This window comes from Mirounga leonina, unplaced genomic scaffold (genome assembly GCF_011800145.1).
Source record: "Mirounga leonina isolate KUSES-001 unplaced genomic scaffold, KU_Mleo_1.0 Mir_91, whole genome shotgun sequence".
Lineage (NCBI taxonomy): Eukaryota > Metazoa > Chordata > Mammalia > Carnivora > Phocidae > Mirounga > Mirounga leonina.
Genome location: NW_023270839.1, coordinates 21,468,792 through 21,491,429, shown reverse-complemented (window position 1 = coordinate 21,491,429; position 22,638 = coordinate 21,468,792). Strand labels below are relative to the sequence as shown.

Sequence of the window (22,638 nt, the reverse complement as noted above, 5' to 3'; positions counted from 1 at the left end):
GCCGGGGGTCTCCACGCTCACCAGGTCCGAGAGCACGTGGTAGCCTGTCCGCAATGGGGAGGGCGTGCAAGGACCAGCTAAGGACCATTCTCCCTTCTGCATCAGGTATCTAGCCCTCCCCGACTACCCTTGAAGCTTCAAAAGACTCCTCAGCCATTTTTGGCAAGTCCAAGTCTTGACCTCCCCCACCCTTCCCAATCCTTTGTTACACCCTGGTCCATACTGTTTTCATTGTCAGTTTGGTCTTCTCCTTGGTAACTGGGAGGTGCCGGGTGAGTGTGCCTAGGCAGTCAGGCTGGGAACACCTGCTCTAACATGCAGCTGGGAGCAGCCTGCCCAGAGAACCTGCCAGGCTCACTACAACACTGGACACTGGGATTCAAATGTAGGCACCCTGGGTGGCCAGCAGGAGCCCGGCATTCCTGCTGGGAGCCAACAACCCACAGTCACTGGGGTCCAGCCACCCACCCTAGCACCCCCATTTTGACACCATGCCCACCAGCCCTCTTGTCAAAATCAGAATCCTGCCCTAAGACTGTCCTAGGAGTCACAGCGGGCAAAGAGTGAGAACAAAAGTCCCTACGAGATTATTGTCATGCTCCTGTCTCTACCTGCAGTTCCATCAACAGCTCAATGTGGGGCAAAATTATGCCTCCCCCAACCAGACTTTTCTCCCTCTACTTTTTCTTCCCCAGAAAAAGAAATACAAGACATAGCTTTCTTGACTTAAGAAAAGTCATTTTAGGCCCCAGACATCTTATGATTTATGCCTACTTGCACAAAGCACATTCTTGAGTTATCTTTGCAGGATTTAAACCCCTTTGAGCACTCAGATATTAGAGCAATTAAAAGGCAGACAATTGATGCCAACCCTTGCTGGCCCTTGTGACTTCCATCAATTAAGACCTGGACTCTGTCACTCCGAGATGACTTTTGCCTAAATTCTAGGCTTATTCCCCAGTGGACAAGTGCCTTCATGAATGCACATGTACCCTTACCTTAAAACTTCCCCAGTTTTATTATTTGGGAAGACACTGCTTTAGGAAATATTCTCCATGTTTTCCTTTACTTGTTCTAAATAAAACTCTTCCTATTCTTGTCTTGGTTTTGTCTTTTGACTCAATATCCACTGAGAGGCAAATCCAGTTTTGGGTAAGAATACCCCATCCCATTGCCTCCCCCTCCATCTCTCACCTGCATCTCTAAGATCCTCCATCACTTCTCTCCCTCACTCCCTGACTCCCCCCCTCAGACATAGAGGTGTCCAGCTGACCCTACTGGCCTCCCTCCCCCAGAGGTTGAGGGCCTCACCAAAGAAGATTCCCAGCACCGTTCGGTTTCGCAGGGAGGCCTGCCCTGCAGGGCCCCTCATGGCAGTGTTGCTAAGGTTTCTGGGGTTGGGCAGGTGGGGTTCTCTCAAGGGCTGGTACACACCATCTGCATAGCTGGCTGGGACCAGGCGCTGCAGCCGAGAGCCTGGGGTAGGAGGGGTAGGGACAAAGATAAATCCTCAGTGGGGCTCCCTTACCTCCTCTCTCCCAGGCTTCCCTCCATACCACAGATCCTAAAACCTTAAGAATGGATGAGCCTTTGCTGGTACCTGCCAGGCCTTGCCCCTTCGGGCACCCCTGCCCCTGGGGCTGTCTCTATTTAGCCTTCACCTACCTTTGCTGCCCCATCTGTGCTCCATGAGGTTGTTGTACCACCCATCAAATCGCTGCACCTCCCAGGAAATGGGGTTCTGAGCTCCTGTGTGAGAACAGAAGGAAGGGGTAGCTGGGCAAGTCCGGGCATGAGAGGACAGGCAAGCCTGAAGGATATGGCTCTTGGGAGCCTGGTAAGGGGAGCAGCAGAAGGTGGACACCCAGCACAGTGTGGAAGGTAGGGGACAGAGGGAGAGAACCGAGGACAAAGTGGTATCCAAACTCAAGCTCAGGGGGGAAACATGGCACCGAGCACTGAAGCAGTGTAGCCAGGGGTGGTGTGTGCTGACAAGTAACCTCAGAGAACAAGATGAAGCTGGAGAACAGTGGCGATGTGGAAGGGCATGCAGGAGCCTTCTACTGCCCTCATACCTCAGTTCCCTGGGGTGACAAGGCAGGACAGAAACCATTCCCAGCCCTAAGATACCATAGGGAGTAAGAGCCAGCCGCACCCCAAACGCCAACCAGGGAAGGAGAGGTCATTCTGTGACCACTCCCTGGGTAGGGGAAGTGTGGAAGAGGGGCTTGGCCCTCTCCTGCTGAGCAGAGCCCCCAGGGCAAGTGTGTGGGCCCTGGGGCTGTGGCTCTGGGGCCTGTTGCTACTCTGGTCTCTTTTCCAGTTTCTGGGGTGGGGATCAGATCAGGGACTGCCTGGTCATGGGATAACCTTGCCGCCTCCTCTTTTGAGGCATCAGGTTCCTCATGTAATTCCTCTTATTGACCCTATTATACTTTCCAAAAACTAGGATCTGGGAGGGAGCACTCAGTTGTTGAGGGAAGAACTCAGGCAGTGAGGGCAGAGGGAAGGGTCCGGAATCAGAGGTGGAATGGGGGTCCTTCTGGTCAGTAGATCAGATGACCAGTTAGATTCCTTTCCCCAAACTAGAAGGTAACAGGGCTAAAGCTCCCTCTCTGCTCACTTCATAGAACAGAACAAAGAAAAGGACCCTCATCAGCCAGCGAGAGACCCATTCCTGATTGTCTTTCCACTCAGACTGAGAACAAGATCTCAGAGCTCCCCTCCTGCCCCACACTTCCATGTGCATGTGCACACCCATGTGTGCACACTCACTCACCAGCAGGTCAGAGAAGGAAAGTGACTCAGGCCCTGATGTTTGAGCAAAGAACTCAACTAAGGATCCAGGACTTGGGGCAGGAACTAGTGCAGCTATATACATGTGATCTCTAAAATAAGATGAACTGGTGGCAGAACAAGGTGGAGGAGGGCCTTTGGGAGGGAGCATAAGGGAGAATGCCTTCTGGGAATAAGTGGCAAGAGCCTACTAGAAAAGGAAAATCCAAGGTCAAGGCAAAGAGAGAGCTGGAAGGAATGGGAATGGGAACAGCTCTGTCCTGGGAGAAGCTGCAGGGATCTATTGCCCAGTCAGAATAGATCATTCCAAAGGTTTTCTCTGCTTCCCTTTCCTGTATCCTCCAACCCTTGATGATAAGGAACTGGCTATTTAAAAAAAAAAAAGTATTTATTTATTTGAGAGAGAGAGCACGAGCAGGAGAAGCAGCAGAGGGAGAGGGAGAAGCAGACTCCCTGCTGAACAGCGGGGCTCTATCCCAGGACCCCGGGATCATGACCCAAGCCAAAGGCAGACACTTAACCAACTGAGCCACCCAGGTGCCCCAGGAACTGGCTCTTTTTAACCTAACTTGTAGCACCTTAAACCTACCTCCCTTCTCAGAGACCCAGACTTCAGAGAATGGCCTCAGATTCTAGTAAGAGACTGTCCAAAGCTGACAGAAACAAGACGAAATCGAATGGACCGACCATATTAGTGGTGGTGGTTGGTTGTGTTGGTTTTTTTTTTTTTCCCCATATTGTTTTAAAACACTGGTGACTTCCCTTCAGCTTTGGGTCTAGTCTGACCACAAGATCCATTATTATCTTGTATGCCTCATCAGTCTTTTCCCACTTGGGATCAGGGGTCCTTACATTATGAAGAAAGAGAGAAGACAGGGGAGAGAGAAAGGGCCTCCAGACTGAGGAATGAAATAGGAAATGCTGACACAGCAGGATTCCTCTGTTCCTAGCTATACTTCTTTAATCTATACTTACCCATGGATGTCCATGACCCAACCAGGAGCGTCCATGCCAGAGCCAGGCAGAAGCCCATGATGAATATGATAATAGGGCTTAGGTATTAGAACACCCCAAAATGGAGACCCTAGAAAAAGAGGACAGGAAGAATGAGTCCCAGCAATTCAGAAGAGTCAGGCCAGGGCCTCTGCAGGCCCCTGTGAATCTAGGTGTGGCCTGGGCCAACACCACAGTGAGGAGCAGAGAGCAGGAGACACACTGTCTCCCAAGAATCTTTCATTCATTCAACAAACACTTGACAAGCACCCACTATGTATCAGGCACTGACCTAGGAAGTGGAGATTAAGTGATGAACAAAGCAGACAGAAATCTCTGACTTCCTGGACTTACCTTCTTAGATTAACCGAAAAACGTTGCTTTGGTCCAGCTTTCCAGTGTATGTTCCTTGGACAGAGCCTTGCTTGGGGGCCAGGACACTGAGCTGCTGCTAGTCCACGAGTGTGGTCTTAGGCAGGTCACTTATCTGATCTGGACCTTGGTTACCTCTTCCAGCAATGGGAGTAAACATGCCTGAACTGTCTATCTCCTAGCATGGTTGCCGGAATCAAACATCAAACCTGAGAATGAGGTTGAATTCAAACAAGAAAGGTGACAGGTGTTATGTAAATGTGATGTAGAGAGCGTGGCTGGAGCATGGCTCCTCTCAGTGGAATCAAAGAATGCAGCGCCAGGCACTCCTATGCTTGGTCCCAACTTTCTGCTCTCTCTCCCCAGGCTAACAAATCACCCAGGGACAACAGGGAAACAGAGGCAGCAGGGGACTCAGGCTGGGACTCCTGACCAGCACAGGGAGTGCCTCAGGCCAGTAAAGATTTTCTAAAGGCAGCATAGAAACTGGGGGGTGGGGGTGGGGGTGAGGCTGGGGAACTATCTAGTGGAAGAAAGTGGGAACTCAGAGAAAGCCTTATCTCAAACCAAACCCTCAGGACTCCTGAATAGGTTGTCTAGTCCCAGAGGAGGAGCTCCAGAGGGTGATCTCATCCCAACTTGCTATCTCCCATTAAACAAGTGAAAAACCTTAGGCCCTGTCATAACTCAAAAGCTCAGCCACTCTATCCACTCCATCCCAGAGACTGTCCAGATGGTGACCTTTGATAGTGTGTGAAGAGCAGGGTCCTGAATGGTTGAAGCCATAAGGATGGATGTGCTGAAGTGGCCACAGTGGTCCTTCCCTGATCTAGGATGCCCTGCCCCTTCCCCCCTACCACTGTGTCTTCAGGATCCTGGGCCCCAGAGACCACTCAGCCCACAAAAAGCATGTAGTGAGCTTTCAGGCCAGGCTGTGCAGATAAACCTGAAGAGGAATTGGGTATGCTTAATAACCACTCCTTTCGGGTGGGTAGCCACAGTGATTTATACAACATTGATTCAGTAACTTTCTAACAGCCTTGAGTGGAAGGCATAACCTTTTTTTTTTTTATTCTTATGTTAATCCCCATACATTACATCATTAGTTTTAGATGAAGTGTTCCATGATTCATTGTTTGTGCATAACACCCAGTGCTCCATGCAGAATGTGCCCTCAATACCCACCACCAGGCTAACCCATCCTCCCACCCCTCTCCCCTCTAGAACCCTCAGTTTGTTTTTCAGAGTCCATCGTCCTCAGGGTTCGTCTACCCCTCCGATTTCCCCCGCTTCATTCTTCCCCTCCCGCTACCTTCTTCTTTTTTTTCTTAACATATATTGCATTATTTGTTTCAGAGGTACAGATCTGAGATTCAACAGTCTTGCACAATTCACAGCGCTTGCCAGAGCACATACCCTCCCCAGTGTCCATCACCCAGCCACCCCATCCCTCCCACCCCACCCCCCACTCCAGCAACCCTCAGTTTGTTGGAAGGCATAACCTTATGACAGGGCAGTGAAGCCCCAGGCAGTGGCAGAACCAGGGAGAGAACACAGGCCTACCTTGTTCTTGTCCCACATGGCTACTTTTCCAGCCTGAAGTCCTACAGTGGTGACCCTGGGGTGGGGGAAATATAAGCCAAGGCCATAGCGATTCCAACCTGATCCCAAGGGAAGGTTGAGGGGCAGCCTGGACTCTAAAAGCCCAAAGTTCCCTCCCGGGCATCATGTGCTTGTGTCAGGAAGAACTCCAGAGAGATCCTTTAGGATCCTTTAGGCCCAAGCAAACTAGGCCACCCAACACTCCCAGTTCTCCAAGAACCTAAAACTTTGGTGGTGGGGTGGGGGAGGAATAGGCCTGAACCGGCTCCATTTTAGGGTCAGGCTAATAACGGAGGCGCAGTGGGGCCAGGGCTAGAATTCCTCTTCCCTCAGAAAGCGTGGCCGAGCTGGGGCACACTCGGCCGAAGCCACGCGAGTGGAGCTCCCTCCCTCCCCCGGAGCGCCTAGGCCCGCGGGCCGGAGAAGCCCTTCTGGGTCTGACCTGTGGCCGTGGCGTCCCTCGACCCCGGAGCGCGGATTGCCTCCCTCCTGGCTCGCAGCGGGGCCGCGACGCCCGCTCCCGGCCGGCTTCCTCCGCGGCGGTGCGCGGGGCGGGCGGGGCCGGCGGTGAAGAAGAGACGGCACGGCCGGGTTCTAAGGCGAGGCGGGGCGGGGCGGGGCGGGGCGGGGCGGGGCGAGGCGGGGCGGGGCGGGGCAGCAGCCGGCGCGCCGGGGACCCGCCGAGGTGCTCCGAGGGGACCGGGACGCGCCAGGTGAGGCGGCGCTGGCTCGCAGGGCGCAGGCGGGGGATCTGTCCCGTCGCTGGCGAGGGCTCGGCTAGTGCGGCCACTTGGACAGCAAAAAGGGCAAGTCTGCCGGGACTGGGGTGCGGGCGGGAGGCCAAGCGGGTGCGGGGGGGCCGGGGAGGCGCTCCCCCAAACTCTCCACACCTTCGGAGCTGGGCTCCAAGACCAAGAGGATCGGTCAATGCCGGCAGACCAGGCCAGGCGTCCAAGCAAGGCCCTCGTCCTAAGACCCTGAGAGAGTCTGTGGCCACCACTCCTCCCCCCGCAGGGTTCCTCGTGAGCTCCCGGGGTCTCCGGCGCTCGAGCCCCGCCCGCGCCCCGCCGGTGCCCGGACTGCATCGCTAGGTTTGTGCCGGAGCCGCCCGGGGTTCTGGGCAGGGGGCAGGAGGAGGAGGGGCCGGAGGGATGGCTGCGGAGGGGACAGCTCTTGCGCGCCGTCCCTCCTCTGTCCCCGGCCGAGGACCGGAGGCAGCGCCTCAGAGCCTCGGGTGCGGTCTGAGAAGGTTGAGAGCGACTTGCAGGGGTGGGCGGGGAAGCACCCCGGACCCGGTTTGTCCGGTCGAAGCCTGGTCCTTCAGTGCATTAGAAGAGTGGGACGGGAAGCGGGCTCCGCCAAGAGAAAGGGAGTGCGCTTTCGGTGACAACGTCTGGACCCGGTTCCCGCCCTAATCCCAGCCCCAGGAGCGCTGCTTGTAAGGTTCCACAAGGACGAGGCGAGCGGCGGCTCAGGCTGCCACGCACGCATCGTTTGCGAGACGCGAAGGTAGGAAATGGTGGTCCGGGTGTGAGTGGCGGGGATGAGGCTGCTGGGGTCGGTGCGGTCTGGGAGCGTTTTGAAGGGGACGTCGGAGTGCCGCCACTGCCCCGCGGGTTCCCGCGTCCACCCAGGGCAAGTTCAGATCAAGTGGGAGTTCCTCAAAGAGAGCTTGATAAGAAATTAAGAGGAGGCCATCCATCAATGCCACTAGGTTTACAGACATGGACTCCTTATCTCGGCTTACCTGGAGCCTAGATGTTTGACTTGCATGATTCAGCACCCTCCACCACCACCACCACCCCGGGCTCCTTACTCACCTCAGCCCTTACTGGGGATTCCTGCCTCAACCCACTCCTCAGATCTTCTGTTTCAACACTTAATTCTTTTTTTTTTTTTAAGATTTTATTTATTTATTTGAGAGAGAGAGACTCAGAGAGAGAGCACATGAGAGGGGGGTGGGTCGGGAGGGTCAGAGGAAGAAGCTGACTCCCTGCCGAGCAGGGAGCCCGATGTGGGACTCGATCCAGGGACTCCAGGATCATGACCTGAGCCGAAGGCAGTCGCTTAACCAACTGAGCCACCCAGGCGCCCTCAACACTTAATTCTTTCCTTGGTGCAACAACACACATACACATGTCCACATGCCTTCTTCATGAGAAGAGGCTGGGACAGGAGTGCCTGACAGGGTCCCTGTAGCCAGCCAGAGCTGTAAACTTTGAATGGGATCAACCCCAACCAAAGAAACAAAATATTACATTCTAGTAGCTGTGTATCATCAATCAGAGCTCGTGGCAACTCCAGCCATGTCACCCATTCCCCCCTTTGTAGAGAATTAGGAGTCTTTCTGGGTTCCAGAAGATGGGGGAGGTGGGCAGAGGGAGGCTACAAGAGGGGCCACAGAGCACTAAGAAAGCATGTGACAACTTTGCTGAAGACCCTGTACTAGGCTGAATTTTCTTAAAGACGCGTAACTTTATTTCTTGCCCACCCCTCATACACACATAGGAACCCCACTTCAACCTGAGATAGGTAAGGGTTAGATAACTGTGTCTGAAACACAACTGAGCATTAGAAATGCTTCAGTATTTTAAGGGAGTTCAGAAAGGGAAAAGAGTGGCCCTCCCTTCTCCAGGACAGGGAGAAAGCGTGGGGATTGACCCAACCCATTGAGAAAGCACCTCAGTTTTGTCACCGGGGCCTCTGATTGAGGGCTTATGTATCTAGTTCTTTATGTTACTGAGAGCTACTTTCTTTTTGTGTCTTATTTCTGTTTACGTGAAACTGTGGGTGTATGTCTGACTGTATCTTGTCTTATTTATATCCATGTCCATTGTGTATACCTGTCAGTCGTGGTGGTGAGCTAGGGGAGAAGTGAGTGAAGACTGACAAGAGATTTTTCTCAGATTGGAAGAAATTCTACTGTCAGAGCCTCCTTGGCAAACCAAGGAGGAAGATGTTCCTTTGTAGGAAAAGCAGGATGGCTGGGCATGAGGACTTTCATTTCAGTCCCACCACTTCATGCAGGAGGCCTGTTACCTTAATAATTAAAACTAATTTGGGATCAGCGTCATCCAAAATTAACTTTAGATTAGGTGATGTAGATTAAGGAAAACCTAATTCATTAAGTTAAGCAAGAAGAAATTAAAAAAGGTGAATTTTATTCACCAACTATCTTTTTTCTTTAGTCATCTTTAATAAGTATTCTGGAGAATTGGAAATAAGTTAACATTGTTCTTTTGTACTTACAGAGCCTTTTGTTAGTGTTTCTTTGAAGCACCATGTTAATAGAGATGAGCCATTCTTGTAAAATATTTTATAACCTCCCATTAAAATATATGTAGGAATAATGCTAACATCTAACGCTAACCCAAATACATTACACTATTATTTGCTTATATTGCAAATATTTGTTTTTGAAATTTCAGCATATAATATGTATTCATAGGATCAGTAAACTTGCTTTATCTTCCTACCTTATTACCCAAGATATTCTACATTTTATAGCCTTTTCTAAAAAATATAGCCTTCCATCACAATTGTAATGGCTTCAGTCTAGGTGTCATTGATAAAAAATTGTTAGGCCAATAAATAAAATAAATATCATATCACTTATTATAAAAGATAACTTAATCCACACGTTCTTAGTTTTTTTTTTTTAAAGATTTTATTTATTTATTTGACAGAGAGAGACACAGTGAGAGAGGGAACACAAGCAGGGGGAGTGGGAGAGGGAGAAGCAGGCTCTCTGCTGAGCAGGGAGCCCGATGCGGGGCTCGATCCCAGGACCCTGGGACCATGACCTGAGCCGAAGGCAGACGCTTAACGACTGAGCCACCCAGGCGCCCGCGTTCTTAGTTATTTATCTTTAGCTAGAGTTGAAATATATGTTTCAGATCCAATTAAACATGAACACTCATGCTTTGGATTCTAACTATTGGAAGAGGCTCTCTGAAAATTTTGTGAAAGCACTAAAAATGGGCAGGGTTGGTCAAATCCCTTCCTGCCCAATCCTTAGCCCTATATTCGTGACACTCAATTAATGTTGAATGAGAGTTTAATACTGTCTAGAGCACAGAGGGAGCATAGCTCCCTCTTGTGTGTGAAATAGAAGATGCTACCAGCAGGGAGAGGAACTCATTCATATATTCGTTCATTCAACCCATAGACTTATTAGTATATGCTATAAGCAGGGGATGCAAAGATGGAGATTAGAAGCTAATGGGGAGATTGATGTTCAAATAATTATAATACAGTGTAATTATTGTGATCGTGGAGGTATATTCAAAATGCAATCAGAATATTAGAGGTGGGAACATCCACACTGGCCCAATGGTTTCAGAGGAAACTTCACAGAGGGGGTAATACGAGCTGAGACTTGAAGGGTGAAAAGGTCTTTGCTAAGGGGTAAGAGCATGCCAGGCAGAGGAAATAGCATCTACAGAGGCATGAAGACTTGAAAGAGCATGTCAGATTCAGGGAGAGGCCAATAGTTGAGTATGGCTAGAGGTTAGGCTAGGCCAAAGATAGAGATGCAATGGTAGGTGAGATCAGATAACAGAGGATTTTGTATGTGATTGTGAGGTTAGACTTTACCTAGAGCAAAGAAGTAAAATGATTATATTTGCTTGTTAGAAAAAAAAAATGTTCTGCCACCAGGCAAGATAGAATGAGGCTGAACTAGGGCAGTAGGGAAGGAAATGCATGGATAGCTTCAAGAAATGTTTAGGAGGTCAGATGGTCTAGCTTTCTGATTTATTTTATTGGTACAGTGGTGATGCCACCAAAGAGACAAAGAGAATAAAAAGCAGAGCAGAGAGAGTGAATTCAGTGTGGGACCTGTTAAATCCGAGGCATCCATGTGAAAGCCAAGTGAAAATGTCAACAGGGTAATTGGACCTTTTGTGTTTGGAGCGCAGGTAAGAGGTCTACCTGGAGACATAGATTTGAGATGCAACAGCCATGGAAATAGATGAGTTTACCTAGGGAATCATGAAGAGTGCTAGAAGAAAAAAGCCTAGACAGGCTCCTGGGAAACAGAAATATGTCAGAAGGAGGAAGGACTAGCGAAGGAGCCACAAAATGAATGGCCAAAGGCAGCAGACCCAGGAGAGCATAGTGTCATGGAGACCCAAGGAGGACAAGAAAGAGGGAAACTTCCACAATGCCAAATACCACAGGGAGGTCAAGAAGGATAAGAAGTGAAAACTTCCCTTTGGATTTAGCATGTGGTAACCTAATGGAAAAGTCGGAGACTTCTCAGAGACAAGCCAGATTGCAATGGGTTGAGGAGATAAAACAGTGAAAACACCAACATAGTCTATTCTTCCAGAAAGCCTGGCTGTGAAAAGGGGAGAGTGGGATAAGACAGTAGCTGGAAAGAACTAAGAAGTTCAAGGGACAGAGTCCCTTCTCTTTGTGTGCCTAAGATGGGAGAAATTTACACAGCCAGCAGAGAAAGAGAAGCTGAAAAGTTGTAAAGAGAAAGGGGATGACTAATGAGAAAGGTGGTAGTGAAGGCAGGCAGGATTGGAGTGAGAGCCTAGGAGGAAAAGAGATACCTGTTCCTCTGGAATGGAAGAATTGAGGAGTTAAGAAAAAAAGCAAAACTCCACATGAAAACTGAGACTCAGAGGTTATGTGACTTGTCCAAAAGATGGGATTAAAAGTTCAAACTGTCTGTCTGACACTATGCTACCCCCAGAGACAGCATAGGAGGTGGCCTGGCCTAGGAGGAGAGTGGAAGGCTGGGAGCCTTCCACAAGGTATTATAGAAGAATCACAGAATTTAGAACTAGAGGGGACCTGGAGATCATCATATCCAATTGCAGATGAGGAAACCAAGGGCCAGGGAGGTTGTCATTTGACTGCCCAATGTTTTAAAATTAGTGAAGAACTGGAACTGGACCCAGAACTGATTCTAGCCCAGGGTTCCCTCCAAGAAGGATTGGATAGAGAGAGAAATGGAGTAATAAAATGTCCCCTATTTCCCATCTATTGATGTCACTCTGTTTCAGGTATTATTCTTAGCACTTTACACACACAATCTTGTTTCACACTCACAATGACCCTGCGAGGTAGATATTATCATTTCTATTTTGTAAAAAAACCAAGTTTCTGTAGGGGCCAAGTAACTTGCAAGAGGCAGAGGCAGAATTCAGACACAGAGCTGCACAACTCCAAACTTACTGTTTCACTGCATCGCTTAACAAGACACTACCAGGTCAGACTGTAAATAATGGAGCCTCCCAGGCAAACCAAGGCCCCAGTACAGATCACACACAGGGATATTGGTAGAGCTGGGTTCATCGACTGTAAGATGAAGTGAACTTGATTTTGTTTATTCTAGAGTTGCCAGAGTAGGAGCCAGGGTGCTTGAGAAAGCTGGACAGACCAGTCCGAGGAGTGCCAGGACTGGGAATCAGCCCTCTGATAATGTAGTTGGATTAGATACTTAGCAGAGCTGTCTGGCTTTTGTTCCTTTGGGGACTGAGAAGGAAAGCCACTTGATGTAATCTGTACCATCTTTCACCCTTATGCCTTCACTTGATAGTAAACATAGATCTTTTTATGTCCTGTGATCTGTCTGATTGTGCTGGAGGTCTGAGAAAGATAAAAGAGAATTATATTTCCTAAGACAGTCCCAGAGGAAGCAGAGAAGACTCGAGGGTGGTTGTGGCCCTGATTTAGGGGACCTACGGGTTAGGAAAGGAGCATGGGGCAACAGAGACTGATTGCCAAGACCCCCATTCCCTCACAGTCAAAACGTAGGGAAATGAATGGCAGAGGGGCAGCCGAATGGCAGGAGCGGTATCATCTGGTGAGCTCCAGAGATGAGGGACGCGGTCTGGTTTATGCTCTGCTGTATCTTCAGCACCAAGAACAGTGCTTGGCACCTAGACATACACATCTATTGTCCTACAGCATACGCCTCCCCTGCACAACCCCAGCAAAATGGCTACTTTGGGACACACATTCCCCTTCTATGTGGGCCACAAGCTGATCTTCCCAATGGACACCACCTTGGCCGTCGTCATTACCATCTTTGTGACCGCACTGGTCACCTTCATCATCATCCTGCCTGGCATTCGGGGCAAGATGGTGAGAAACAAGCCCAACCCTGGAGACCCCAGCCCCAGAGAGATCTTGGCCTCAAGGTGAGGGGGCCAGACTCTCTGGCTACAACCAGACTCAGGAAGGAGACTCCAGTCCTGAGAAAGTGTCACCCACCCCCACCCCCAGGAGGAAGTTCCCTACTCATTGATTCAATGGATAGTAATTGAGCACCTATTACATGCCAGGCACTTTGATCACAACTGACCAAGTGACCTCAGTTTTAGAACATCCCCCTACCACCACCACACACACACAAGTCTGGAAAGAGGAAGGGTGGATTTGGAAGGAGGGTGTTCCTTCTAAACCCACCCACCCTATGACTCAGAGGCTGTTCTGGCTGTTGCGGGTGGTGACCAGCTTATTCATTGGGGCTGTGATCCTGGGTGAGTATAATCCTGGTCAACTGCCTCTGTCCCATCTAGTTCCCTCGGCAGTCAGCCTGTCCTCTCCTTGTTTCTTCATGGCATCTTCTGCTTCAGGGGAGGGAGGGGGGGTGGCATAAGCAGACTGTCACCAAAGGAAATCTTGGATTCTGACCTCTTTATTCATCTTGGGCAAATATACTGTTGACAAACTAACCATGAGCCAGACCCTGAGCTAGTCAACAGATATACAGTTAAGAGCAAAACAGACCTAGACCCCTTGTAGCTCTCCTTCTGACTCTAACCCAGGAATGCCTGGACCTTCCTGAGTTCCCATATGCCCAACTCCCCACCCCAGCTGTGAATTTCAGTTCTGAGTGGTTCGTGGGCCAGGTCAGCACCAACATATCATACAAAGCCTTCAGTTCCGAATGGATCAGCGCTGATGTGGGGCTGCAGGTTGGTCTGGGAGGACTCAACATTACACTCAAAGGTGAGGGATGGCTCTTACCTGTGAGGGAGGAGAAGATTCTGCTGTGTCTTTGGGATCTAATTTGGATCTACAGGATGGGGGGATGGTAGGAAGGGAAATTTCCAGAGACTGAGACCAGCTCCTGTCCCTCTGCCCAATGTGATGAGCCCCTACCCAGGCAAATGCCCACTCTGGTCCTTGGGTTCCTGCTGAGCACAACTGCCCTATTCCCCAGGGACCCCAGTGCAACAGCTGAATGAGACCATCAATTATAATGAGGAGTTCACCTGGCGCCTAGGCAAGAACTATGCTAAGGAGTATACAAAGGCACTGGAGAAGGGGCTGCCGGACCCCGTGCTCTACCTGGCTGAGAAATTCACCCCGAACAGTCCATGTGGTCTGCATGGCCAGTACCGCCTGGCAGGACACTACACCTCAGCCATGCTCTGGTGAGGGTGGGATGGAGGCCCTGCTGGCCTAGACCCAGGAATGGAGTTTCTACCCATCTTCCTCCACTTATGTGGAAATCCCTGGTGGGACAGGGTGGCACCAGCCCCATGGTGGTTGGTTGGGAAACCTATAGGCAGAAATCCCTATCTCACATCTTTGGGATATTTTTGGGTCCTTGAGCCTCCACCTGGGCCCTTCCAAGTAGAGGTGTCCAGGCCAGCCTTCACTGGGTCCTGGCTCTCCAGGGTGGCATTCCTCTGCTGGCTGCTGGCCAATGTGATGCTGTCCATGCCCGTGCTGGTCTACGGTGGCCACATGCTGCTGGCCACAGGCATCTTCCAGCTGTTGGGACTGCTCTTCTTCTCCACGGCCACATCACTCACACCACCCTGTGCTCTGCACCTGGGTACTGCTACGCTGCACACTCACCATGGGCCTGCCTTCTGGATCACATTGACCACAGGTGAGGTGCAGCCCTGAAGACAGACACCAGAAGGCTTAGGGCCAGGGAAGGAGGGCCAGGGACCACCATATAAGTGGGGGTTGAGGATCTGCCTCTGGGGACCAGGATGCCTTTCCTCTCATTAAAGCCCCATCCCTCTTACATCACTCATCTCTGGGTTTTATCTCCCCAGTTCCACCTGCCTCTCCTCCATAGATGCCTACTCCCTGTGTCTTCTGTCTCTGTCATTTCCCTCATCCCCTAACTCTCTCTTCACCCAGCTCTTTCCCAAATCTTCCAGTCTTATGTCCCTGCCCACTTCCCCCAAACACTCTTCTCTGTGTCCCCCATTCCTTTGCTTTCCTTCTCTTTCCCTGCCTCACGTAGCCTTAAATTGTCCTGCAATTTCTTCTCTTCTCCTCTTCTCTCATGCCCTTTCTCATGCTTCCTCCTCTGTGTTCTGCCCTTCCCCCAGGGTTCTCTGTTTTCAGAGTTCTCTTTTTTTTCTCTCTCTCTTCTGAGATGTAATGCAAAGAGCACTGGGCTTAGAGTCCCAAAACTCAGAACAACAGAGAGCCACACCAGCTGTATGACCCTCAGTCCGTCACTGCTCTGAGCCCAAGTTGCCCTGAAACAGGGATACCAGCGATTCTCTTTGAGTTGTTCTGATGCTCTTGGGAGAAGATGTCCTTGGGACAGCATTACTATCACCAAGGCGGGACACCTGTTGTCTCATTCCCAGGACTGCTTTGTATGCTGCTCGGCCTGGCCATGGCAGTGGCCCACAGGATGCAGCCCCAAAGGCTGAAGGCTTTCTTCAACCAGAGTACAGGGGAGGATCCTTCACTGGAGTGGAATCCTGAGGAAGGGGGACTCCTGAGCCCCAGATACCGGTCCACAGCTGAGAGTCCTGAGCCCCAGGACATTCTTCTGTCAGAGGCTTCTTCTGAGGCATGGTGTAAGGAGGAGCATCACAGAGAGTCTGACTGTGCCCTATAAGGGCTTCTCCCTGGTGGACACCTGGACTTCCAATCTGGTTGCAGATCTCATTGAAGCCCCATAAACCTGCCAGAACTGACTGCAGGATGGGTTGAAACCAATCTGTCCCCAGCCCCAATCTGCAGGTGGAGTAGGAAAAAGAGCCTCTTTCTATTGATGTAAAAACAAAAACGAAAACAAAAAGCCCTAATATGCTAAACAGACATTGGGGCTGCCTATCAACCCTGTCTCCATGTTAAGACCAAGCAGGTGCTGGCCATTTCTGCACAGCAACCCTGCCTTCCCTTGATGCTTGCCTCTTTGAGGGGCCATTTATTGAAACTCAGCTTCATCTATATTGTGTGTGTGGGGGGGGGGGAGGTTACTGTGTGATTCCCATGTAGTCCCCCTCATCCCTCTGTACCTCTTATTTTCCTTTTTCCTGGGTCCCTCTTGTTCTTCTTTTACTTGTGTGATCTCTTGATACAATGAAAGCCCTGGGCAGCAGAAGAAACCAAATTTCTTGTCCCAGGTCTATATTAACTAAGTGTGCTACATTATCTTTAAGCTTAAGCTTCAGTTCTCAAATTTGCCAAATAAGATTGTAGGTCTTGCCAAGGACCTAAAAAAAAAAAAAAAAATCCCAGGATTTACATTTTTATGCCTTGCTGACAACTACCTTGGCCTTTGGACACTACCTCTTAGTTAGTGAATAAACTGGAGTTAGTAAATGACCTCAGAAATGCCATTCCCTCCCACTCAGCTGAGCCAATGGGAGGTTGACCTGTCTGGTCACTGCTACCTGCCATCCGCCTGGGGCAGCTCAGGAAGATGCTGGCTCCGAAGGGTTCCCCTTTGGGCTCACTAGAGGGCGCCCCTCTCCCAGAGCCTTGTGGCAAGGCAGAGAGAATGTAGTAGGCTACTTCCAACCCAGGGAAGTCGGCCGAGGACTCATATTCCCCAAGCCTGGAAAAGCCATTGAATGTAATAGAAACAAGTTTAAGAAAAAAAGAAAAAGAAAAAGGATTTATTTACAGCTCACCTCGGAAGACCCTTTTTCCCCGGGCGTGGGCGTGCGGCACGTCTGAGGCCGCCTGCTTTTCCCGGCGCCCGCGGCGCAGTGACCCTCCTGGAGCTAGCTCTCCTGGCCCGAGCCCAGCAGGTATTGCTACCCGGCCTGCAGGGGGCCGAGGCGGGGTAGGAGTCCGAGGTTGAATAACCCTCAAAGGTTAGTACTAGTCGTTAAGTCCAGGGCTCCGAACTGCTTATGCAGTGGGTTGTTCAGGATGAGAGGGAAGTTCCCTTTCGCCTGGCTACCATAGTCCTTGCCACTTCCGTCCAAGAAGGTGCGGAGAGCGCTGGGTCGAGAGTAGTGGAGACTCACCACCGCCACTCCGAGGAGGAGGCACAGGATGCCTGCGGCGGCGCGGACAAAAAGAAACAGGGTAGTCAGGGCTCCAGGCCAGAACCTGGCCTGCCCCCCTCCATCTCCTGGGGGCTACCCCTAGCATTTCCTCCCCCAACCCACACGGCAGAAAGACCTCTAATATGGATCACGTGATACATGAGTTCATGCGCTAACTGGGGCAAGCCACCGAACCCTTCAGAACCCCCTGGCCTCATCTGTAAAATGGGCATAACTGCCTGCTTCTAGGAACTATTAAGAGGAGCAAATTAGATAATATATGTGAACTCATTTTGCAAACGGGAAAAGCACACATCAGCTCCCACGCCCAGCCTCCCGGAATCCGCCCCCTTGGTCCTCACCGGTGGCCAGGGTGACCCAAAAGGCGGCGCCGTAGTGAGTGGTGAGCGTGGAGGAGCCGAGGCGGAGCGGGCAGAGCTGCACGCTGGAGACGGAGGCGAAGGCGAAGATGGAGAAGAGCGTGAAGGCGCCGGTGGTCAGGAGCGCCAGGCCTCCGTAGAGCGGGACCGGCATGGAGAGCAGCGCGTTGGAGAGGAGCCAGAAGCAGAACGCCACCCTGCGGAGGGGGCCCGCCGCACTGTGAGCTGGCTTCCCCCAGCCTCGCTTGCTCTGTGTCCCTACCCCAGAACGAAAGCCGGGGCTGGGACGGCGAAGGCGCAGGGGAACCCTCCAGCCGAGTAGCCGACTCCCAGGCTTTGCTGGGGCTCTCTGGGTTCCGACCGTCTGAGCGGTAATTCTCACTCCCCGCCCCATAGGGCTGTAACTATACCTCACATCCTCTGGCTCACACGCCCCCGCCCCGACACTCCCTCACTCACAGGTGCCTTCCCTCCAGCGCTCACCACAGCGTGGCGGACGCGTAGTGTCCCGCCAGGCGGTACTGGCGGTAGAGCCCGCAGGGGCTGCTCGGGGTGAACTTCTCCGCCAAGTAGAGAACTGGATCGGGCAGCCCCTTCTCCAGTGCCTCCGAGTACTCCTCGGCATAGTTCTCACCCAGACGCCAGTTGAAGTGCTCGTTGTAGTCTATGGTCTCGTTCAACTGCTGCACCGGGGTCCCTGCGAAAGGAGGGCGGCCGGGGTAGTGGAGCTGCGCACAACCCGGGACACCGCAACTAAGCTAGTGCGCGTAGGAAAGGGGAGGTGTGAGAGACATGGGTTTGGCAGCGGTTGCGGAAAACACGGATCCGTGAGGAATAAAAACTCTTCGAGCCCGTGGGGTCTGAGATTTCCTCCAGCTGCCCCTGCCACACTCCCCCAGCCATGGGGTCTGCCAATCCAGAAGTTCACTTTGCCCCAGCCCCCTCACCTGTGAGTGTAATATTAATTCCCTCCAGGCCGACGTGGAGACCAACGTGAGCGCTGACCCTTGCTGCACTGAAGGCCTTGTAGGATGTGTTGGTGTTCATCCCACCCACTGACCATTGTGCGCTAAAGTGCACGGCTGTGGGGAGAAACACAGTGTCGGGGGAGGGTTAGGGAGAGCATTGGGGAGATGCAATGAGGAGAGTGGTGATGGCAGGTAGGACACTGTGAAGAGAGATGGAGGGTCTAGGGGTCCTAGGTGGTATACATGGTAAGGGTGGAAGAGTGGGCACTAGAAAGAGCTGAAGAATGCAAAGAAGGCGCAGGAAACAACCCCCAAATCTCCATTTTCCCAGGTGCCCTCTGCCCACCTCCATCCTCACCCCAGGTCCTCTCCCCATCTGCTGCACCACACACTCACCCACAATTTCCGCGCCTATGAACAGACTGAGAAGAACTCTCACCAGCCAGAACCAGCGCTGCAGGAACAAGCACCTGGGTCAGGTCTGGTAACTGCCCAACTAGAGTCCCCAAGACCTCCCTTGACCCCATGCCACCCAGATCTTTAGTGTCCCTGCAGCTGTCCCCTCTTGCCCCACACCCTTTTCCGAGTTACATTCCTGAGGTTTTAAAGCCAAAGTCTGTCTTGCTTTTTGTGCAAGTCCCTCTGAGCCACTGACATTTCTGATGTTTTCTAGCCATGCACTTCTGCCTCCCTAGCCCCATTTCCCAGTCCACCCTGCAACCTGGCTCCCTGCCTGGTGTTGTCATATCACCTTCACTCCCCCAGCTATCTGGCTCCTGGTCCTGGTCTTGCCAGCTACTCGAGTCACTACTATGATGAGGCTCAGTGAGTCCAGAAGTGCCAGGCAGGCTGGGGTCACCTCCCCCAGGAGAGGGCAGCCCCAGGGTCCTGTCGTAGAGGAGGTGGGAAAGCAGCCTCTCACATATTCTTAGGTGCACCAGTTTCCCAAGGAAACCGACACAGATCAAGACTCAGGGAGGCTAGGTACTCCTAGACTGGAAAAACAACTTAGGTTCTGGGAGAAGGAGGGGGGGTGGTGGTCCAAGGACAAGTACCCAGTCTGTTACAACTTCGAATCATTTGTGGAAGTCCCCGAGTCCTTAGGATGGGAGCACCCATACACATGCATCTCAACCCAGCACACCAGTGAAACACAGCAGTCTCAGCTCTTGGTCCCCTAGTCATTACCTGAAGGCTGAGATTGGAGTGCAGCCGCAGTCTGAGGAGAGGAGGGAGACTCTAGCAGCATGTGAAGACTAGAATTAGCCCCAGGATTACTGGACTGGGCACCCACTCTCTGCAGCAGCCTCCTGGATGATCCAGGTGGGGTCAGTCTCTAGAATGTCTTATACAGGGTCTCCATCTCTCCCAGTCCTTGGGCAAGGAGGGGTGCCGGCTGCCCCCAGACTTCTGGGTCTGCTCCACCTATGCTCCTCTGGTTCAACGTTTCATCTGACTATTCATGGAAGCCCTTGTTACAGTATTACCTGTCCTAGGTCTTCCAGAGACAAGCTGCCCATGACCCTCAAGCCCTAGCATCTAGCACCCCCTTACCGAGTGACCACGAATCCCAGGCAAGATGAGCAGGAAGCTGGCGGCCAAGGCCAAGAACACCAGAATGACGATGAGCAACGGGACGCTGAAGCCGGGGGCATGCCGGGGCTGGGGGTAGAAAGGCAGCTCACCATTCCACAGAGTCATGCTGCAACGGGCCAAGCTTGGTCCGCTGGAGAGGGAAAAGTGCGAACCTGGCAACTGAACCCAGGTCCCACTTCTCTTTACCCGGTCCCCTGCGTTCTTGGACAGGATTTAATGGGCTGGTCAAGTCTGAGTTGCTCAACTCGCCCGTAAGGAAGCCTAGTGGCTGGCTGCCTTCAAGTGCTCTAGGTTGGCCCAGGCAGGGTTGGGTAGGTGGGAGAGAGGAATTATTTCTCACTGGCTATAGCCAGTTACTTTCATGGCAGGACCTGGAGCCCTTTTATAGCAGCCTGGGTAGGTCGCTGGGTAGATGTCAGGGCTTGGCAGCTGGGTGCGGTTGGAAAGAGATCCTGCAAATAAGAGGCGAGGCTACTATGCAAATGAGGGAAGCCCAGCCTCCACAGTAAGAGGGCTAGCCTCCCGCCCAGATGCGACACTTGGCACTGGTCTGACCTCAGCGGACACCAGGGCAGCTGGCCTTAGAGGATCCAGAGAAGAGGGTGAGAGTGCTGCTGGGGAGGATCTTCAGAGCTCGGAGGGGCTGGGAGTGTGGGAGTGGTGCTGTGTTGGGAAGATGGAGGCTGGGAGGAGGGCAGAGAAGCAAAGATTCCAAGAGGAAAGACTTCTGACCCCAGACAGGGGCCCTAAACCAGAGGTTGGAGGGAGTTTGGGGCCTGATTGTTCCATCCCTCCTGTCCATGCACAGGCATTCACAGTAGAGTAGGAGGGGCTGCAGGTCCTGGTTCCCAGCTCACTAACTGCTTTCCCTTCCCTGCCTCCTCTAGGAGAAACAGTTACTGAGGGCTTGGGGATGGAGATAGGAGGTTGGGAGTTGGGGGGGGGGGTGCTGCCTTGGACTGACAAACTACAGAAGATTAGTGCGGCCGCAGGCGGAGGGGTTCTTTGGCCAGTGTTAGTTCTTCCACCAGGTGGACAGTGGGGACCAGTGTCAGTACCTACCAGGTGTCCTGAGAAGAGTGGCATGCCGATGTGGGTCCTTGGTGATGCTTCTAAAAGCTTTGCTCCAGAAGTGAAAACAGCAGACACCTCCTCCCCAGTGCGGGCTGTAGGCATGGGGGACACCAGCTCCTTGTCACTCACTTTTCACCTCCCACCTCCCAGGCGGCAGGGTCAGCATGCTCTGCGCAAGGCCAGAGGCAGTGGTGCTCCTGGGAGCTCTGCTGACTGCATCCCTGGATCCAGCGGGTAAGTATCCGGTGCCCCTAGCTTCGGGATGTCACCCTGTACCTCCTGAGGCTGGGGGAAGGAACAGATGCAGGCGAGCTACAAGATCGGTCAAATCGCAGCGCCGCTCAGCGGGATGGGAAACTTCCCAGGGCAGCCACAACGCCGCTCAGGGGTTGCCTCTCGGGTAGGGTTGGGGGCGCGCAGTGAGCGGAGAAGCGCGGGGGGGGGGGAAGCCGTCGCGTCCCGGAGCGGTCGCAGGGAGGCTAGCGCTGAGGGGACCGTTCTCTGACCTGCAGGCGGCCAGGACTCACTCCCACTGTCCTGGGAAGTGCAGCGCTATGACGGCTGGTTCAACAACCTGAGGCATCACGAGCGTGGCGCAGCAGGTGCGTCCTGTGGTCCGGGGGCGGGGGGATTAGGTAGGGGGCCGGGCCGCGGGAGACCCGCGCGGAGAAGCCGGGCTGTCTCCGCAGCGAACTCCTACGCACTCCTGGGGCCAGAAGACCCTGGCGAAGAGGGTCTCGCCAGTGAGGATGGGGATTTGAGGTAGGCGTAGGGAGAAGCTTGTGGGCTTTTTGGGGACGGGGTGCTCTGACAGCCAGCTCCCTGCTTCCCACAGGCTTCCGACTGCAGCGCCTCGTGCCAGCCAATTACGCGGATGGCGTTTACCAGGCTCTGGGGGAGCCGCTGCTGCCCAACCCGCGCCTACTCAGCGACGCCGCCATGCGGGGCACAGCCGGGCAGCCATCCCGCCGCAACCGCACAGTGCTGGGGGTCTTCTTTGGTGAGAGCAAAGTGGGAGGACGCCGGGGGTGAGCAGTCACTTAGCTCAGCGCCTAGGGAGAGGGGCCCTGCGGCCAGTCTTCAAGAGCACGGGAGACGGACCCAAGACTCCCAGGCACCTCCTCCTCCGCACTAAGCAACACTTCCAGCCCTTCTTTATCTCGAGAGATTTGGGAGTGTCGAGTCAGGGATATTCGCTCCTCTAATCTCTCTCTTACCCCTTAGGCCAAACCTAGGAGTGTCATTGGACCTCCATTATAGCTCTAGGAGCTGAGTCCCCTGCCACCGCTCTCCTACCGTATGATTATATCCTCTTTCCTCCGAAGAGAGAGGGGGAGGCAAGATCTGTTGGGAGATGGGAACTGGGGTGGGAGAGCCCTTGCATTAATTATATTATTTTGATTCTTACAACAATGTTATGAGGTGGGTGGAGAGAGTACTATATCCCCACTTTGAAAATTAGAAAAAAGACCTGGAGCTGGTGGCAGAGCTTGCACTCCAACATGTCTTTTGACTCTTGAGAAACCTAGAGAAACTCCCTGCCCACGGGGAGTGGCGGTTCTCATCAGTTTGGCCCCCATGGCCGCAGGCTACCACGTGCTCTCGGACCTGGTGAGCGTGGAGACCCCCGGC

The 22,638-nt window shown here is 52.6% G+C and overlaps 4 protein-coding genes across 5 annotated transcripts in view; 2 read left to right on the top strand and 2 right to left on the bottom strand.

Moving 5' to 3' along the window:
- The window catches only part of LOC118003553 (dual oxidase 1), a 31,884-nt gene extending 25,611 nt beyond the window's left edge, over positions 1 to 6,273 (bottom strand). The window contains exons 1-6 of the mRNA XM_034994609.1: positions 6,206 to 6,273; positions 5,725 to 5,779; positions 3,772 to 3,880; positions 1,666 to 1,749; positions 1,312 to 1,476; positions 3 to 44 (exon numbers count right to left, since the gene is read on the bottom strand). Of these exons, the coding sequence (XP_034850500.1) occupies positions 3 to 44; positions 1,312 to 1,476; positions 1,666 to 1,749; positions 3,772 to 3,829 (349 nt within the window). The 5' untranslated portion in view covers positions 3,830 to 3,880; positions 5,725 to 5,779; positions 6,206 to 6,273. The remainder of the gene's footprint in view (positions 1 to 2; positions 45 to 1,311; positions 1,477 to 1,665; positions 1,750 to 3,771; positions 3,881 to 5,724; positions 5,780 to 6,205) is intronic.
- A 6,444-nt stretch (positions 6,274 to 12,717) lies between these two features.
- On the top strand, positions 12,718 to 15,604 carry DUOXA1 (dual oxidase maturation factor 1). 2 transcript variants are annotated; one of them, XM_034993885.1, is made up of 6 exons: positions 12,718 to 12,864; positions 13,205 to 13,262; positions 13,600 to 13,734; positions 13,949 to 14,162; positions 14,409 to 14,626; positions 15,348 to 15,604. In XM_034993885.1, the coding sequence occupies exons 1-6, from the start codon at positions 12,718 to 12,720 to the stop codon at positions 15,602 to 15,604; spliced, it is 1,029 nt and encodes a 342-aa protein (XP_034849776.1). The 2 variants fall into 2 exon arrangements, with proteins under 2 accessions (XP_034849776.1, XP_034849777.1); XM_034993886.1 differs by lacking the exon at positions 13,600 to 13,734.
- Positions 15,605 to 16,805: 1,201 nt separating this feature from the next.
- Positions 16,806 to 20,037, bottom strand: DUOXA2 (dual oxidase maturation factor 2). Its single transcript, XM_034993887.1, has 6 exons — positions 19,891 to 20,037; positions 18,733 to 18,790; positions 18,316 to 18,450; positions 17,852 to 18,065; positions 17,351 to 17,565; positions 16,806 to 16,999 (listed from the first exon to the last, which is right to left on the bottom strand). Exons 1-6 carry the CDS (start codon positions 20,035 to 20,037, stop codon positions 16,806 to 16,808), a joined length of 963 nt encoding a protein of 320 aa, XP_034849778.1.
- Positions 20,038 to 21,170: 1,133 nt separating this feature from the next.
- The window catches only part of DUOX2 (dual oxidase 2), a 20,116-nt gene continuing 18,648 nt past the window's right edge, over positions 21,171 to 22,638 (top strand). The window contains exons 1-3 of the mRNA XM_034994608.1: positions 21,171 to 21,240; positions 21,519 to 21,608; positions 21,842 to 22,034. Of these exons, the coding sequence (XP_034850499.1) occupies positions 21,171 to 21,240; positions 21,519 to 21,608; positions 21,842 to 22,034 (353 nt within the window). The remainder of the gene's footprint in view (positions 21,241 to 21,518; positions 21,609 to 21,841; positions 22,035 to 22,638) is intronic.

What these genes read in the sequence shown, in the direction of transcription:
- DUOXA1 (XM_034993885.1), top strand. Translation starts at nt 12,718, where the DNA reads ATGGCTACTTTGGGACACACATTCCCCTTCTATGTGGGCCACAAGCTG. An exon ending in ACTCAACATTACACTCAAAG is followed by an intron (nt 13,735 to 13,948) that starts GTGAGGGATGGC and finishes CCTATTCCCCAG; the next exon opens with GGACCCCAGTGCAACAGCTG. An exon ending in CTGGATCACATTGACCACAG is followed by an intron (nt 14,627 to 15,347) that starts GTGAGGTGCAGC and finishes TCTCATTCCCAG; the next exon opens with GACTGCTTTGTATGCTGCTC.
- DUOXA2 (XM_034993887.1), bottom strand. Translation starts at nt 20,037, where the DNA reads ATGACTCTGTGGAATGGTGAGCTGCCTTTCTACCCCCAGCCCCGGCAT. An exon ending in AATTAATATTACACTCACAG is followed by an intron (nt 18,066 to 18,315) that starts GTGAGGGGGCTG and finishes CTCCTTTCGCAG; the next exon opens with GGACCCCGGTGCAGCAGTTG. An exon ending in TTGGGTCACCCTGGCCACCG is followed by an intron (nt 17,000 to 17,350) that starts GTGAGGACCAAG and finishes GCGCCGCCGCAG; the next exon opens with GCATCCTGTGCCTCCTCCTC.